This window comes from Euleptes europaea, chromosome 2 (genome assembly GCF_029931775.1).
Source record: "Euleptes europaea isolate rEulEur1 chromosome 2, rEulEur1.hap1, whole genome shotgun sequence".
NCBI classification, from domain to species: Eukaryota; Metazoa; Chordata; class Lepidosauria; order Squamata; family Sphaerodactylidae; genus Euleptes; species Euleptes europaea.
Window position 1 is genome coordinate 98,998,158 of NC_079313.1, and position 14,745 is coordinate 99,012,902.

The following is a 14,745-nucleotide window of genomic DNA, read 5'->3' on the forward strand; positions in this document are numbered from 1 at the left end:
AATTAACTGAGTAATATGTTTTAGAACAGTCAGTGAAGGTAATTTGCCCACACTGTTTTCACCATTGGGGTTGCTAGGTCTTGATAGGATATCAAGGTTCTGATGATTTGGCAACCCTATTAGCAAAAAATGATATTTGTTTTGTACGGGGTCCTTTTGAAGGACAAAGCATTACACAGTTTAGAATGCATGGTTTTGAAAGATCGATTATCCAGTGCCAGATATACACACCTGCACTTTTCAGAATTATTGCTGCATGTCAGCAGTATTGGTTTACTTTTTGATGTAGCTGCTAGAGGACCTGGACCCTCTACAATTTAGAGAAGGGCTGAATCTTTAATAATCTGTAAAGGCAACTGGGAACCTTGTCTTGACTATACCATTTATGTGCAATATCCACATAACAAGGGCAGCATGCGTAGAGATGAAACTTGTTTTCCTGTACCTTTTCCATTACTCATACAACTCATTGATCAAGCACCACTTCTTCAAATCCCTTAAAAGGCCATTCAGAGCACTCTGCATATTAACTCTTTATATAGTTCATTCAGGACACTAGTAGATAGACCTTTTTTTAAAGGTGATCATAGAAAGGTCCAAAGAATTTGGGAAAAGGCTAGCAACTCATCTACAATTGTTGAAAAAGTATTTGAGTAATGGGCAGATTAAGTTGAAGACTATAAATTTTACCAGAGCCATATTTGAACTGTTCCACCCTTCCCAGCTCAACCAATATAAGGTCTTCTACCAAACAACAGTTCTCATTAAGGGCAAATCAGACTTCTGTTTATTAAAAAAATACTTTACAGGGGGAAAATCTATGCATTCCATGTACTTTTTTTAAAACAAATAGCTTTAACAGTTTGATACGCTTGTACAGTCAGCTACTAAAAGAAATGCACTGCGTTAGAGGATTATTCACAGAGAGGCTTAAAATTTTCCCATTTTACACTATTATAAAAACCTCTTTAAAACACTTGCTAAATGTCAATAAATATACTAAGGCCACACAAAGCAAAAACTGTCTTCCAGGCAATTGTACATATCCTCTATATGCAAAGACCTTAGATATATTAAAACCACAGAAAAATATCTTAGCTGCCAATCAAAACTGAATTTAATCACAAAACACTACACAAATCTATTTTATACAACATGTAAAGTATAAGTATTTGCTTAGACAGAATTGAAAGTGCTATATTAAGAGAAGCCCCTTCTCAACTACATGTGCTGTTGGGTTCTAAAACTATCATGTATACTAGTGGAAGGCCATAACGTTATTGGGAAGTTGTCTGTTGAACCAACCTAAATTAACCTACAGTACAAAGCTTTCAGGAGCTGAAGGACAACCATCCCCACTCACATCAACCTTCAAAAAAAAAGAAAAGAAAACACCAATATGGCTATAAATACTCAGCGTTTATAAGAAAATAAGGTGCAATCCCACGTATATTAAGCATATTTAAGTCCCACTGATTTCAATTTCCTACAGAAATTAATGGAACTTAAAGGCATTTAACATTGGCTGGATTGTTCCCTAAGTGAGAGTTTACCACTCAGTATAAATTCAAGCATGTGAATGGCAGCATGAGAAAAAGAGAATTTAAATTATATTTTTCCTGGGGTTTTGAGAAGAAATGAAGAACTTCCCCGACTCTTGTTATACAGTCCTTAAATTTAGGAAAACTGCTAACAGAACAAGAGCCCTTGTATTGTATGTGAAAAACTTTATGATTAAAGGTAAGTGTCTCTTAATATCGCATGAGTCCTCCACACATTCCATCTTCATGGAAGAGAACATCAGTTATCTACAAAATAGATTTTATGTTCAGAAACATTTCAGGAGAAGAATGTGAAATACCTAGTCCACTTACATATCTTAATTTTACTTTTGCCGATTTGTTAAAAAGATCAGCAGACCAATACAGCCATTCAGTGAATACAAAACACCACTTTTCTTTGGACTTTGATAAAAAGAAACAGTATCATGTTTAGTTAAATATAAGAGGATCCCCATTTTCCAACCTGGAGCCAATCAGGCTTTTTAGACAATAGCTACGTTTCTGGAACTTCTAGTATTTAGCAACTGAGTTCAGACATGACAGGATATACTGAATTGTTAACTGGAATATTCGACACGGATTGAAATTTGATGAAAAAGACTTTCCAACAGAACAAAATACCTAGATTTATTTTATTACAACAATCATTCTGCCTTTGAATTTGTAATAATATCAATTTTATATACTTTAGGATTTATAAAGTAAGATTTCCTATTAGGTGAAACTAACTATGTGAGAAATATAAGTGACATTGGCGAGATAAGATTTCCAAAATCTTCACATTAATACCAATTGTTACTTCAATATTTTCCTGAGAAATTATACTTAAAGTATTTTTAGGTCTACAAATCTAAAGATGTTATTTTTCCCAAATGGTGCTTGGCAATTTGAATCCACTTATTTATCATTCTTCGCACACACACACACACCCTGCGGTTCTTTTGTTAATATATTTCACTTTAATTTATTTTAGTTCACTTTCCTTGCCAAAAAGGATCTTTTTACTTCCATTATATAATTAATCAGACTTAAGCTGTTGCCTGTATTTGTATTTTTAAAGAGAGATTTGAGCGCAAAGATCCATGCACGCACCAGAGGTTTTTATAGCACCATCCTATGCATTCACCCTAGTCTACAGCCATTGAAATTAATGGGCTTAGATTGGAGTAACTCTCTTTAGGATTGCACTGGAAGTCTTCTTTCCCATTAAAGCTACTCAGTGTCTACCCAAATTCCTGAATGTCGCAGGATCCTGAATTACAGTCTGACACACTAAAGGGCTGCAGCTGGAAGTGGAAGTCAGCACAGTTCCAATGGGCACATAGAAGTGTTTTAAGTGCATGGCCGGAGCTCACTGGAATTTATAAGTAATGGCAATTTGTTTTTATAAACCATTTGAAGTATCTCAAGTGTTTTTATATTAAAAAAATAAAATGTGAAATTAGGATAAGTAAAAAAGAGATTTTGAAATATCTTTTAAATATTGGAAATATAATTATTCAAAGAGAATGCTGCATTAAATGCAACACAGTGTCAAACTGGCATAAGCTTCACCTTGGTAGTTTAAAAAAAACCCTCCATGATTGCTTCCTACTGCTTTAGTAGGCTATACTGCTGTTTTGCTCTATTTTATGCATCAATATACAAGTTTGCTGTTGTAACTTAATGTTTACAGAAGAAACTTGCAACTGTTTCCCTGTCATCTTCTTAAGGATAACCAAGGAATAAGGATGCACAACATTTTGTTAATTTTTTTGATTTGTTGGTTTGAATTTGAGCAAATTGTGTTTTGAAACAGGGAAACAAGAAATGAATGATTTTCCCTTTATCTGTAAAATCTTTTCAGATTGAACCAGTTCCTGAGTTGTTATACACAATGCTGGCTTACAGCTGATAGTTACCTATGCTAGTTGAAATGTCCAAGAAATGGCTTAAGCCAACTTTTATGACATGGTCACAATGGGAAATAGATGCTTGGAAGACTAGTAAAATGAATGGAAGAAACATGTGATGAAATAAAGATGGTATAACAAAGATGGCATCATATATATAAGTGATACACTGAAACTCATATTGCCTGTGAAGAATTACACTTTGCACAGCCTCAGAAACGTTTATGAAAATTCTGTGGACAAGAGTAAAAAAGTGGAAAAAGCGAGAATATGCAGGGATTATTTCCTGAACCGGTATTGGTCAATCTAGAATTTAAGATTTAAAATTACACTCCTGCATAAAAACATATTACCTTACATAGAAAGATTTGCTCCTAACACCTTATTTACACACAATTCACCCCCACTCCAATCTAAAAAGTTAGTCTGAAATTTAAAATATTTGCTATTTGTCTTCAGGTTTGCATCAATCTATACATATATGTGTGTGTATATCAGGAGTAATAATACAGGTTCTATCTAATCACTGCATTGTTTTCCAATTATTTTGCTATTGGTTTAAAACTGTGCCCACTATACTGAGGTGCTAATAGCCATATAAATCTACACAAAACAATATTGCACAAAGTAATTGCTATTATAAACATTTATATGCAAGTTTTTTTCCAAAAAGACTGATATCAAATATGCATTTAAAAACATAGCTGCTTTCTTTTCCTCTGGTTAGTATAGTGCTCCAAGTTTCTCACCTTACCCCCAACTCCAGTGAGGATGAGAACCAAGTTGCTTAGAAACAACTTTAATTACACCTTCATAAAGTTCACATCCTATATGTGAAGGGCTTCTTTCTTCCAGTACCAGAAATAAATGTAATTCAGTATGCTGTAAGTGAAAAGCTAACTATAGTTAATATTAAGGGAAACTGTATGACTGTTAAACAATGTTAGGTAATGACACTTGACATACTGCCATATAGTCTTTCAACAAAGCAGTAGCACTGTGTACCCAGGAGTCACATATGGAAACAGCAATCCATGTGTAATAGTTTATTGTGAAACAACAGTGTAGAATTTGAGAATAAAGGCAACTAATATATATCATTAAGCCTACTCTACTGCATTAAGTGCATCAATGCAAAGGAGAGGATGGTTTCCATCTCAGATGCTTGCTGTGAATTAAACAAGCCACCAAATTGGTTAGAATATTGTAAAGCCTTAAAGTGCTCAAAGAGAACAGTTTCCTCAGAGAAACTGCCAACAGTTACGTTCATTAGACACTAGTGTTACATTATGCCACCAAGAAAGTTATTAAAACACACTGTTCCCACAAAACATTAAAAGCAGAGGTATGGGAAGTGTCAGTTATTACTGTTCAAGAAGATCACACACTCTCTACAACTAATCTCATACATCAGCTTCTTTGTTAATGTGTTTATAAGCAATTAAACTACACTGCTGGTAACTTGAGCTTCCTCCAGGCTTTCAAAAGTCTCTCTCTCACACAAACACACACACAGGAAATGTCATTGATCATTAAAAGTGCTCTGCTTTCTCTTTCATTCAAGCCATTAAATCAGATGGGAGAGTTACTTTGTGAATCTTCCACAAGAAACCATCCCTTTTATGCTGAAAGCCAAAGATAGAACAGATGTAAGGGTATCAGATTTACTAAATACTTGAAGTTCCTGAAAAATAGAGATGACAAATTATTACCTCATTCCCTTAAAAAAAATCTGTAGTCCACTACTACATGCTGTACTAAGGGAGTAAAATACAATTCTAACTTTGCATAATCTGTGTAAAAAAGATATGCTTGACATTTTGGAATGTCACCTCTCTTTATAGAATTATAGGCAAGATATTCTCCAATAAAACATAACCCAGTTATAAAACTATAACTTCACATCAAAATTTTAAAAAGCAGTTTAAAAATGTATATGATTATGTACATATCACACAAGAAAGCCTGTGGATTGTGTTGCTGATCTGATTCTAGTTTAAAAACTGGAAGGGACTGAGCTAGCTCATCTTATAGGACAAGTCATGACAGAGACGAAAACAAGGATGGTGGTGCCACCGTTGTAATCTGCACTTCTGTTCCTACTTCTTCAGACTCTTGTTTCACAAGCACACATTGGTCTTCAATATCTGATTCCATCTTGTCACAGATGCTGCTGTCCATGTTTGAAATGCTTTCTGTACTTTGAGAATTCTCCCCTGCAGGATGATACTGTTTGAGTCTTATATGCCAAGCTAAGCTGCACACAGCAGACACCGTCTTGAACTGATGAATGACATTTCTAGGGATGAAGTAAATGTCATTATCACACAGCTGGATTCTAGCATAGCGAATGCCTTCTCGTCTCATTTGGTTTAGCTTGGCTTCATCCACCCACTGAACACACTGGAAGGAGAAAAATAGGTTGGAGGTAAGCCACATGCATGGTCTATACTAGGTATTCATTTATATTTCAAAGTGCTTATATTCTGTCTAGAAGACCAATTTTAGCTTTATTAATAATTCTTAAAAGCCACCTGGTTCACTTGAAGCATGGACCTCTTAAAAACAACTTGCCTTAAAGTATCACAAATACTAACAGTCCTGAGATGGAGCTGCTAGTACATTAATACAAGAAAAGCACAAAATCAAATAGTGAATTCAGCAAAGGTGCCCAGCGGCTTGGATCATATAAACTAAGAATGCTGTTGCAGATCTTTCCCTCCTCCCACTTCCCCAACAATCCCAAAAGCTGATGCTGGGGGAGCTTTGCGGACAAAATCCCACAGGGAGAAAGCTCCTGTAAGGAAGGGGCAGAATGACCCCCAACATCATCTTCCACCAACACAGATTCAACTGCTAGGGAACACACCATAGGCATAAGAGGCGGTGTCTCCAGAGCCCCCTCTTCATGGTGGCTCTTTATACCTCATGGCATTTTGTCTATGAAACTCCCATAACTTCCACCATGAACTTTTCAGAGGTCTCAGGGGTGATGGGCATGTCTGTGAGGTGCCTTTTATTCATGGTTCATGGCATCCAAGCTATGGCTTATGTAACACAAAGAAGCTCCATGAAACAGAGGAAGCAGAGTCAGAGGGGGATGCATTCATAAATAAGCCAGTGTGGTGTAGTGGTTAAGAGTGTTGCACTAGAAACAGGAAGACCCAAGGTTCGAATCCCCACTGCCACAAAAGCTTGCTGGGTGAACTTAGCCCATCACACACACTCATTCTAACCTACCTCATAAGGCTGTTGCAGAGATAAATGGAGAAGAGAACGGTGGTATGAATGAAGTAAAATCCATTCCATAATAATAAAATAATCACCATGTAAGCTTCCCCCCCACACTCTACATTTGTCTGATTTAGCAGTACAGACCTCTTATCAGTTCAGGACCTCTAAATATGAAGGAAGAAACATGTTTGTTAATGTCACAAAGTGGTGACAAGTCACCAAGTAACCGTGTTTGAAATCCAGTAATTTTGTTAAAAATACTAGGCAAGACAATTCAGTGTTGTGGTACAACATGTACATGGCATCAATGAAGCATCATCTAGAATGCTCTTTGTGACATTCTGTGTGAGACTGGGATGGATTGTCCTGCTTTGTAGAGAGGAGTTGGACCATACAATCTGAGGTCACCTTTACTTACACTGTGTTCATGAAGTGCAAGTCTTTAGCAGAAAGTATGCATGTTTCTCTGTTTCATCTGTGTGGCATTCCATATTTTGGGGGTCTTGTTTAATTGAAGGAGGAAAATCTATTCCTCCATTGCTTTGGAAAGACTTGCACAGTGAAAGTCTCAACCAGAAAATTTTTAGTACCTGTGACACTGGAGGTTCATGTAGATCCAACTGAAGTCTTTGAACTACATCAGTGAAATCCTCCGCATGAAAACAAACAACATCTTTGGTTATACGAGGCTGGTCACTCCTAGAGGAAGGAAGATATAAAATATTTAGAGAATGTGTCATCATACCCCTTCTGAAATATAACAGGCACTTGTACTGGCCAGTGGAGGGTAATTTGTCCCCACAGAGATGACACCTCTTAAAAGTGGTTGGTCCCACCGCACACAGATCAGGCAACTGTGATAAAAAAAATCCCCACAAGAAAACTCCAAAAGAAGAAATCCCCACAAGAAAACTCCAAAAGAAGAAACTCAAAGACCAAATAAATTTATTTGAAGTAAAGGAGAAGTTCAGGGACGAGAACTTAGAGAAGTTCCCCATTGATACTGTCACAGTCAAAAAGAAGTGAGAAGGGTCACAACTCCTCCCTCTCAGGCTTGCACAAGTGTCCCTGGGCCTGAAAGAGGGCGGATTTCACATCTAAAAGCTTAGCTCTACAAGTTTGCAAGTCATATCTCATTTGTTTATAGGGTGCACACAGACCAAAAAGAATTATTAATTCTGCTTTGGAATATGCAAGTGAAACATGCCAAGTAACTTTTCCAAGAGTGTGCAGAAAAAGCAATGAGCACTCTTCCCTGCAAATTACATTTGAAAGAAAAAGGCGGCAACCTCAGGAGCTTGCCGAAATCTGGATTTGTATTCTCGATTATTTTCATGAGCATGGAAGATTTTAAATGTTTCTACAAGTGTGCCTACTATCATTATTTGAAAGATGTCCGTATTCCATCTTCGTACCAAACCACTACTACTCTTACCATTCACCAAACTGTACAGCTTTCAGCACTCCTACAGCAGCTGTACTCTGCCAGTCAAACCCTTGCCCGACATGATCAGCATGTGCTCGTGTTCTGTCTTCAAAAAGAACTTCACGGGGTTCACTGGTCCGAGGTAGATACTGGAGATTTTTTATTTCGTTCATTGATCTATGAAATGAAATGAAGAGAGGGAGAAGATTATTAGAATTATTGGGGCGGGGGGTGCACAACTGACATCCTTAGAACTACAGTGCTTTTCTAACTTGATATTCAAGGATTGCTTTATTTTATGCACACACAGGATGGTAGCTTACAACCAGACTAATTTTTTCATCAGCAGAATGCCTCCCACTGATCTCCATGAAGTGCTACTTCTAAGCGCATGGGGAATCTGTGGAATTACATGAGGAGGGTCTGCAGAGGGAAAGGGGAATTGGTGGAAATTGCAAATTTGGTGTGGATCCACCTAGGGGGATGCACTTCAAAATATGTTTTAATTTATTTTGGGGGCTTTTTTTTTTGAATGGCCTGATTTTATTATGCTGAAGTGGGGGGGGGGGTAATTTCACTTTCTGAATTATTTTTGGGAATAGTTTTCTGGTTCCGTAATTTCAGCACCTCAAAATCATGTCCTTTCAAAAAGCCACCCAGAACCACAACGTGGGGAATCCCCCGCCCAGTCAGCAAGAGTGGGGAGGGAGAGAGGGACGGAGCAAGAGTAAGATGGCTCCAACAAATAACTGTCTGGCCAGCCTCATTGGGCCCTTTAAGTTTTAAAGGGCTATCATTTTCTATAGGAATAGACTAGCCTTCAGAAGCTTGCCACAGAAAATAGCCTTTTAAAACTTAAAGGGATTAGGCTGCACTAAACAGCTGTTTGCCAGGGCCAACTTCCTCTCTCCTCCCCACCCTTGTCTTCTCTGAAACACTCCCAAAATTCCAGGGGATAAATTTCCATAACTCCCAGAACTTAGTGTGTTGGGTCATTCCAGATATCCCCACACTGATCCAAAACAGCTAACTTTGGGTGTCTTCAGCTCAGAAATACTAAATGCACACCCCTAGATCCAGCCCGGTATCTTGCACCCCATTGCTTACATCCTGTTAACTACAATGGCACTTAGACATGCATAGCTAAAGGTAAATCACTGCAGGTAAATTACTGCACATGATTGTAGCTCCATAGATGACCTGCAAGAAGAATACTCCAGTGTCGGTCATAAATTGTGCTGATGCATTGGTGCAGCAGTACATTGGGGTGGAGACTAGCAGACCTAGTTTCAGAATCAGAACTAGAAGGAAATGATCAATGTTGTAGACATGATTATTAGCTTTCCTCTCACTGTAAAATGTTGTCCTCGATAATAAAAGTAGCATTACCTGCGTCGTTTGAATGGGGACTTTGGCATATCAGCTGTCGGAATCATCTGTTCTCCTGGCCTTACCCACATTATAGGGCCATCATCACTTTGTGACCGGCACTGAAGTCTGAGGCTAGAAAGAGTACCCCAGGGCAAAGTCATCTGTACACCGAAAAAGAAATGTGAACCAGCTAATCCATAGGACGTAATGCACATGCTAACCCATAGTAAGACAACACAGCATCAAAAGAACTCTACATAAAATATTTGTTCTCTCTTAACAGAATACAGTAGGTTTGATAACTATATTCATGAAACATCTCACTCTCAACCTTCTGCCTCCTAAACAACAGAGCCTTAGGATCAGGGGGCCCTGTGGAACAGAATGGTATTCAGCAAGTGGGGGGGGGGGCACTACAACACGTAGAGCCTGCCAAAGAATAAAAGATACAGTTCTGCCAATTCCCCCTGAGCTACAACCCCCTGTACTGCATCCCACTTTGTTCCCAAGAGTCTCCCTGCCACAAAAGAGCAACTCTGGGAGGCATGAAGGGACAGACCTGTTCTGTAAAGTCCTGTCCCCAGTGTTTTGGACCAAACTCAATGTTTGCTATTTGGTCATGCAAAAAAAGTAGGCAGACTCAATTTTGTTTGTTTTACTCCCCAGCTGTTCAATTACTGATTAGGAATGTATTACAGATATTAGTATTGCTAATAATATAGTTAACTCATTTTAAAGAATAAGGTTTAGTATGTAGCAAAAATAATGCTCACTCTAAGAAATGGAGATTCTTCCAGCATGTCAAGAAATTCTGGGAAATAGTCTCCAACTTCTTCATCCACTGCTCCAACAAGGCTGATCTGCCTCATCGGACCTGCTCTGTAGGTTCCACAGCAATACGTTCGACTGACCTGAGAGGGTGTCAAGAAGTTACAATGCATTTTTGTTCCACAGCATAGTATTTAAGCTACTTAACACAGCATGTTATGGTATTGTGAAGTCTATGGTTAATTCTAGTAAAGAAGCTTGCTTGAAGCTTAAGTATGCTAGCAGTTTCCCATAGATAGATAGCCTGAAAGACAGGTTGTGCCCTCCCAGGAAAATGCAATCATGCTCAAAGCATGATGAACATCTCACTTGTCTAGTGGGATAGCCATCTTCATCCAGTGCAGGGACTATATCAAAGCATCTAAACAGCAAAGTTGAACTTGAGATAATTCCTGACAATGTTAGCTATCTCCCTTATTTATCTGTCACAGCAGCCATGGTTGTCATAATGCTAGTATGGTACCTGTCCTCAAGGGAACCAGAATCACCCTTTGAAGATTAAACTCCAAAGGGGAAGGTTGTGGCTCAATAGTACAGCATATGCTTGGCATGCACAAGGTCCCAGGTTCAATCCCTGCTGGAAAAGACCACTCTGGTGAAAGAGACCGCTTCTTATTCCAAAGCATACGCAACCTTCAGTAAACACCCATAAAACCTGCTATGTATCGATTACATAGTTTCACCACTCTTCTCACTAGAAGCGCATTCATAGGTGCATCCTATTGTCGGCTTCCACATGAACTCTCTGGATTAGAGAGCAAATTTCTCTTGTGGTTTTTATGTATTAAAACAGCCCCATTAATGTTCCCTAGCTGCATCTGAAAAAGATTTAATCAGACCCACAACCAGAAATGTTATATATAGTGAGAGACGTGAGATACTAAGGGCAGCTAGGTTTGCCAGATCCCCATTATCTGAAACCATGAGATACACGGCCTGAGGCTGTTATAGGCGGGAGTTCCACAGGTGTCATGGAGTGAGATATGTGTCACGTGTTATCTCTGTAGTCACAATTGCAGGTTTGAAGAGACGGGCTGTTTACCAGTCTAAAAATAAAAAAACATGGAAACTAACTATGCACTAAATGTAACGTGAGGAGCCCCGTGGCGCAGAGTGGTAAGCTGCAGTACTGCAGTGCAAGCTCTACTCACGACCTAAATTCAATCCCATCGGAAGTCGGTTTCAGGTAGCTGGCTCAAGGTTGACTCAGCCTTCCATCCTTCCGAGGTCGGTAAAATGAGGCCCCACTTGCTGGGGGTAAAGGGAAGATGACTGGGGAAAGCACTGGCAAACCACCTCGTAAACAAAGTCTGTCTAGTAAACGTCAGGCTGTGACGTCACCCTATGGGTCAGGAATTACCCGGTGCTTGCACAAGGGACCTTTAACTTTGAAAAATGTAACGTAGGTAGCGTTTTAGTGCCAATTATTGCCTCCCATATCCAATTTTCATGTGCTGTAGTTATCACAAATAGGCATGTCGTATATCTGCAACATGACACACCATCAGTTATCCAGGTAAAGGTGATTTGCTTGTGATCATACAAGTCCTTTGTTAAACAATACTGCAATCCTAAGAAGAGTTACACTCTTCTAAGCCCACTGACTTGCACTGCAAGTGTACCAACCCTTTTGCCACTCAAAACTGTGTTGAGAAAGCTGGGAGTGGGGAGATAGCAATTATTCAGTGCCATAATTACTAAAATGGGAGGCTCCTAAGTTATACCTGCCTACAATTCACCTCCTTCACCTTAGAAATTATTCCCTAATGCCAAGCAGATAGAGGTTTGTGGCCAATACGTAAACACACTCTGCCCTTGCCCATATGTGCAGTCTCAGCCTTCAGAGAACTAATTATTTTTGGCAGATTTGTATCCTCCCAAAGATTTGACTTTTCTGTAGTGAGAGATGAGGATGCTTTACACTGCCTAGATCAGGGGTGGGGAACCTTTTTCCTGCCAAGGGCCATTTGCACATTTATGACATAATTCAGGGGCCATACCAGGTGTAGATCTCCCGGTGGGGGGGAGAGGCTAGGGTTGCCAGGTCTCCAGCCACCACCTGGAGGTTGGAAACCCCAGGGGAGGCCACACAGCGAAGACCTGCAGGGGCCCCCCTCCCCCGCGGGAGGGCAGCCAGCAATGGGCCCGAGCAAACGAGGCGCCACGGGGGCGCAGCCCACAGTCGATCGGCAAGGGAAGAAGAGAGGAAGGAAAACAGAGAAAGAGGAAAAGGGAGGGAGAAAGAGAGAGAAAGGGAGAAAGAAATGGAGAGAGGGGGAGAAAGAAAGAAAATGATGGAGGGAAAGAAAGGGAAGGAGGGAGACAAAGACAGAAAAAGGAGAGAGAAAGGAGAAAGAGTGACAGAAAAAGAGGAAGAGAGAAAAGCCTTCCCCACACACACACACGCCGGCCCCGCGTGACCAGGCCCCAGCCTCCCAGCCCCCACACACACATGGCGGTGACCCAGTCTCCATACTTTCTCCCCCAAGAGTCCACAAAAGCCCCCCCCCCCGAAGCCTGATCGGCTCCCGAATGCATGCTCTGCCATTGGGAGCCATCGGCCTCTTCCCCCCCTTGCAGCTCAACAGCCGACAGGCAGCGAGAGGGGCTTACAATGTGCCGCGGCATTCCTGCATGCCGCGGCTGTAGAGGGCAGTCTTGGAGGAAGCATCCCTCCCCCTCCCCTCTCCTTTCGCCAACCAACAGCCGACAGTTGGCGAGAAGAGGTCCAAAGGGCGCCACAGCGCCCCTGTAAGCCGCAGCCCCAGGAACACCCTCGGGGAGGGCCACCCTGCGCCCTGCCTCCGCGGCAGGGCCCCGGAGCTCCCGAGGGCCACAAAAAATGGCCTTGGGGGCCGCATATGGCCCCCGGGCGTGAGGTTCCCCACCCCTGGCCTAGATATTACTCCCACTTTGGCCTTCTGCAGTAAACACTACTTTTTCCTCATTGTGAAAGGCAAAAGGTTCTGAGGTTTAAACCTGCTTGAGCATTATGCTTCTTCAGTCCTTTAGCCCTAGTACCAGACTGGGAGGTAGGGGTAGAAGGGGAGCTTGACAGAGGTTATTCTTTGGTGAGACAGGAAGTTTTAGTTTAGTCCTGCCTACCCCTAGCAATGAATGAGAAACACCCAAAGATCAAGATGCCCTTCCTTCAGAGCGGGAAATTCTATTGTTACCAAGATGATAGCTCCAATCTCTTGGTGGGAGACTGAGGAATCAAAGTGTCAGGAGGAATAAGACGATGACAATGGGCATATATGGGATCAGTGTACAAACAATATGCAAGTGGGTTTATGTAGGTAGACAGTTACAGACTGACTTGAAGATACAGAAAGGTGCGCTGGAACCAGAGTGTGTCAGCCAGGAGGGGAGAGAGAAACATATCCCAGGACAATTAGAATACTCAGACTTCCCTGTCACACTCACTAAAATGCACAAGCTTGCCTACCTTAGGGGCCAACACAAAGGGGCACTCAAGGTATTTTGTCAACTTATGTGCCCAAAGGTATTTTGCTTCATCCTCTGCTGCCACTGCTTGGTTTAACAGTGAGCACTAGAGGTACAGCGGCCCCAGGAAACGGTGGCATGGTCTGAAAGGTAATTGTGGGTAAAAGCCACAGCTGTGGCCTCCTGCTACATGACTGCCAGCTGGGAATACAACAAGTCACAGCAGCAGTTTCGCTCCCTGCAGGATTGTTGGCCTCGCCACGTAAAGACAGGATGGTCCAAGAAACAAAGTGGAATATTGTTCAAGTTTGTCCCGATGTAATTAGCACTTTACAATGGGCCTACCTAGCAGAGCTATGAAAATGAGTTGTTGAGCTAACTATCTTTTTCTTACTACTCACAAATGCTCTCTCTGATCACCTTCATGGGCCAGCAGTTCTCTCACATGCAACTGTCCAGAAAGAGTTGAATGGGCAATTACACTATTTATCTGTACTCCCCAAATTTAGAGAATGTTCCATCAACCTTCCTGCCTAGAAATGTACTTCATTAACAGCTCCAGCACTAACTCACTGTGCTTGATAACAGATTTATTACCCTGATCCATAAGTGAGCAAACAAAAATCTTGCAAGTGCTAAAGAGAGTCAGTTTCTTTACTTCATAAGTAAAGACGATATGTGTGGTATAGTGGTTAGAGTGTCAGACTAGGATATGGGACAGCCAGATTTGAATCCCCGCTTTTCTACAGAAGCTCACTGGGTGACCTTGGGTCAGTCACTCTGAGCATAACCTACATCACATGGTTGTTGCAAAGATAAAATGGAGGGGGGAGAGATGTTATTGTAGGTCACTGTGGGCCCAGGTTTGGCTATTTACTTACATTTTATATTGCATTTCTCCCCATAAACAGCAAATCAAGCACTTTACAAAGCCAGCCAAAAAACTATCAACACGTAGTGATATAAAATCTGTGGAAATACTGAT

At 40.8% G+C, this 14,745-nt stretch overlaps 1 protein-coding gene across 1 annotated transcript in view; it reads right to left on the bottom strand.

Annotated features, from left to right (window-relative positions):
• Nucleotides 1–5,426: 5,426 nt before the first annotated feature.
• Nucleotides 5,427–14,745, bottom strand: part of RSBN1 (round spermatid basic protein 1) — a 30,797-nt gene continuing 21,478 nt past the window's right edge. The window contains exons 3-7 of the mRNA XM_056867534.1: nt 10,259–10,396; nt 9,504–9,646; nt 8,124–8,291; nt 7,279–7,387; nt 5,427–5,857 (exon numbers count right to left, since the gene is read on the bottom strand). Coding sequence (XP_056723512.1) covers nt 5,495–5,857; nt 7,279–7,387; nt 8,124–8,291; nt 9,504–9,646; nt 10,259–10,396 — 921 coding nt within the window. The 3' untranslated portion in view covers nt 5,427–5,494. The remainder of the gene's footprint in view (nt 5,858–7,278; nt 7,388–8,123; nt 8,292–9,503; nt 9,647–10,258; nt 10,397–14,745) is intronic.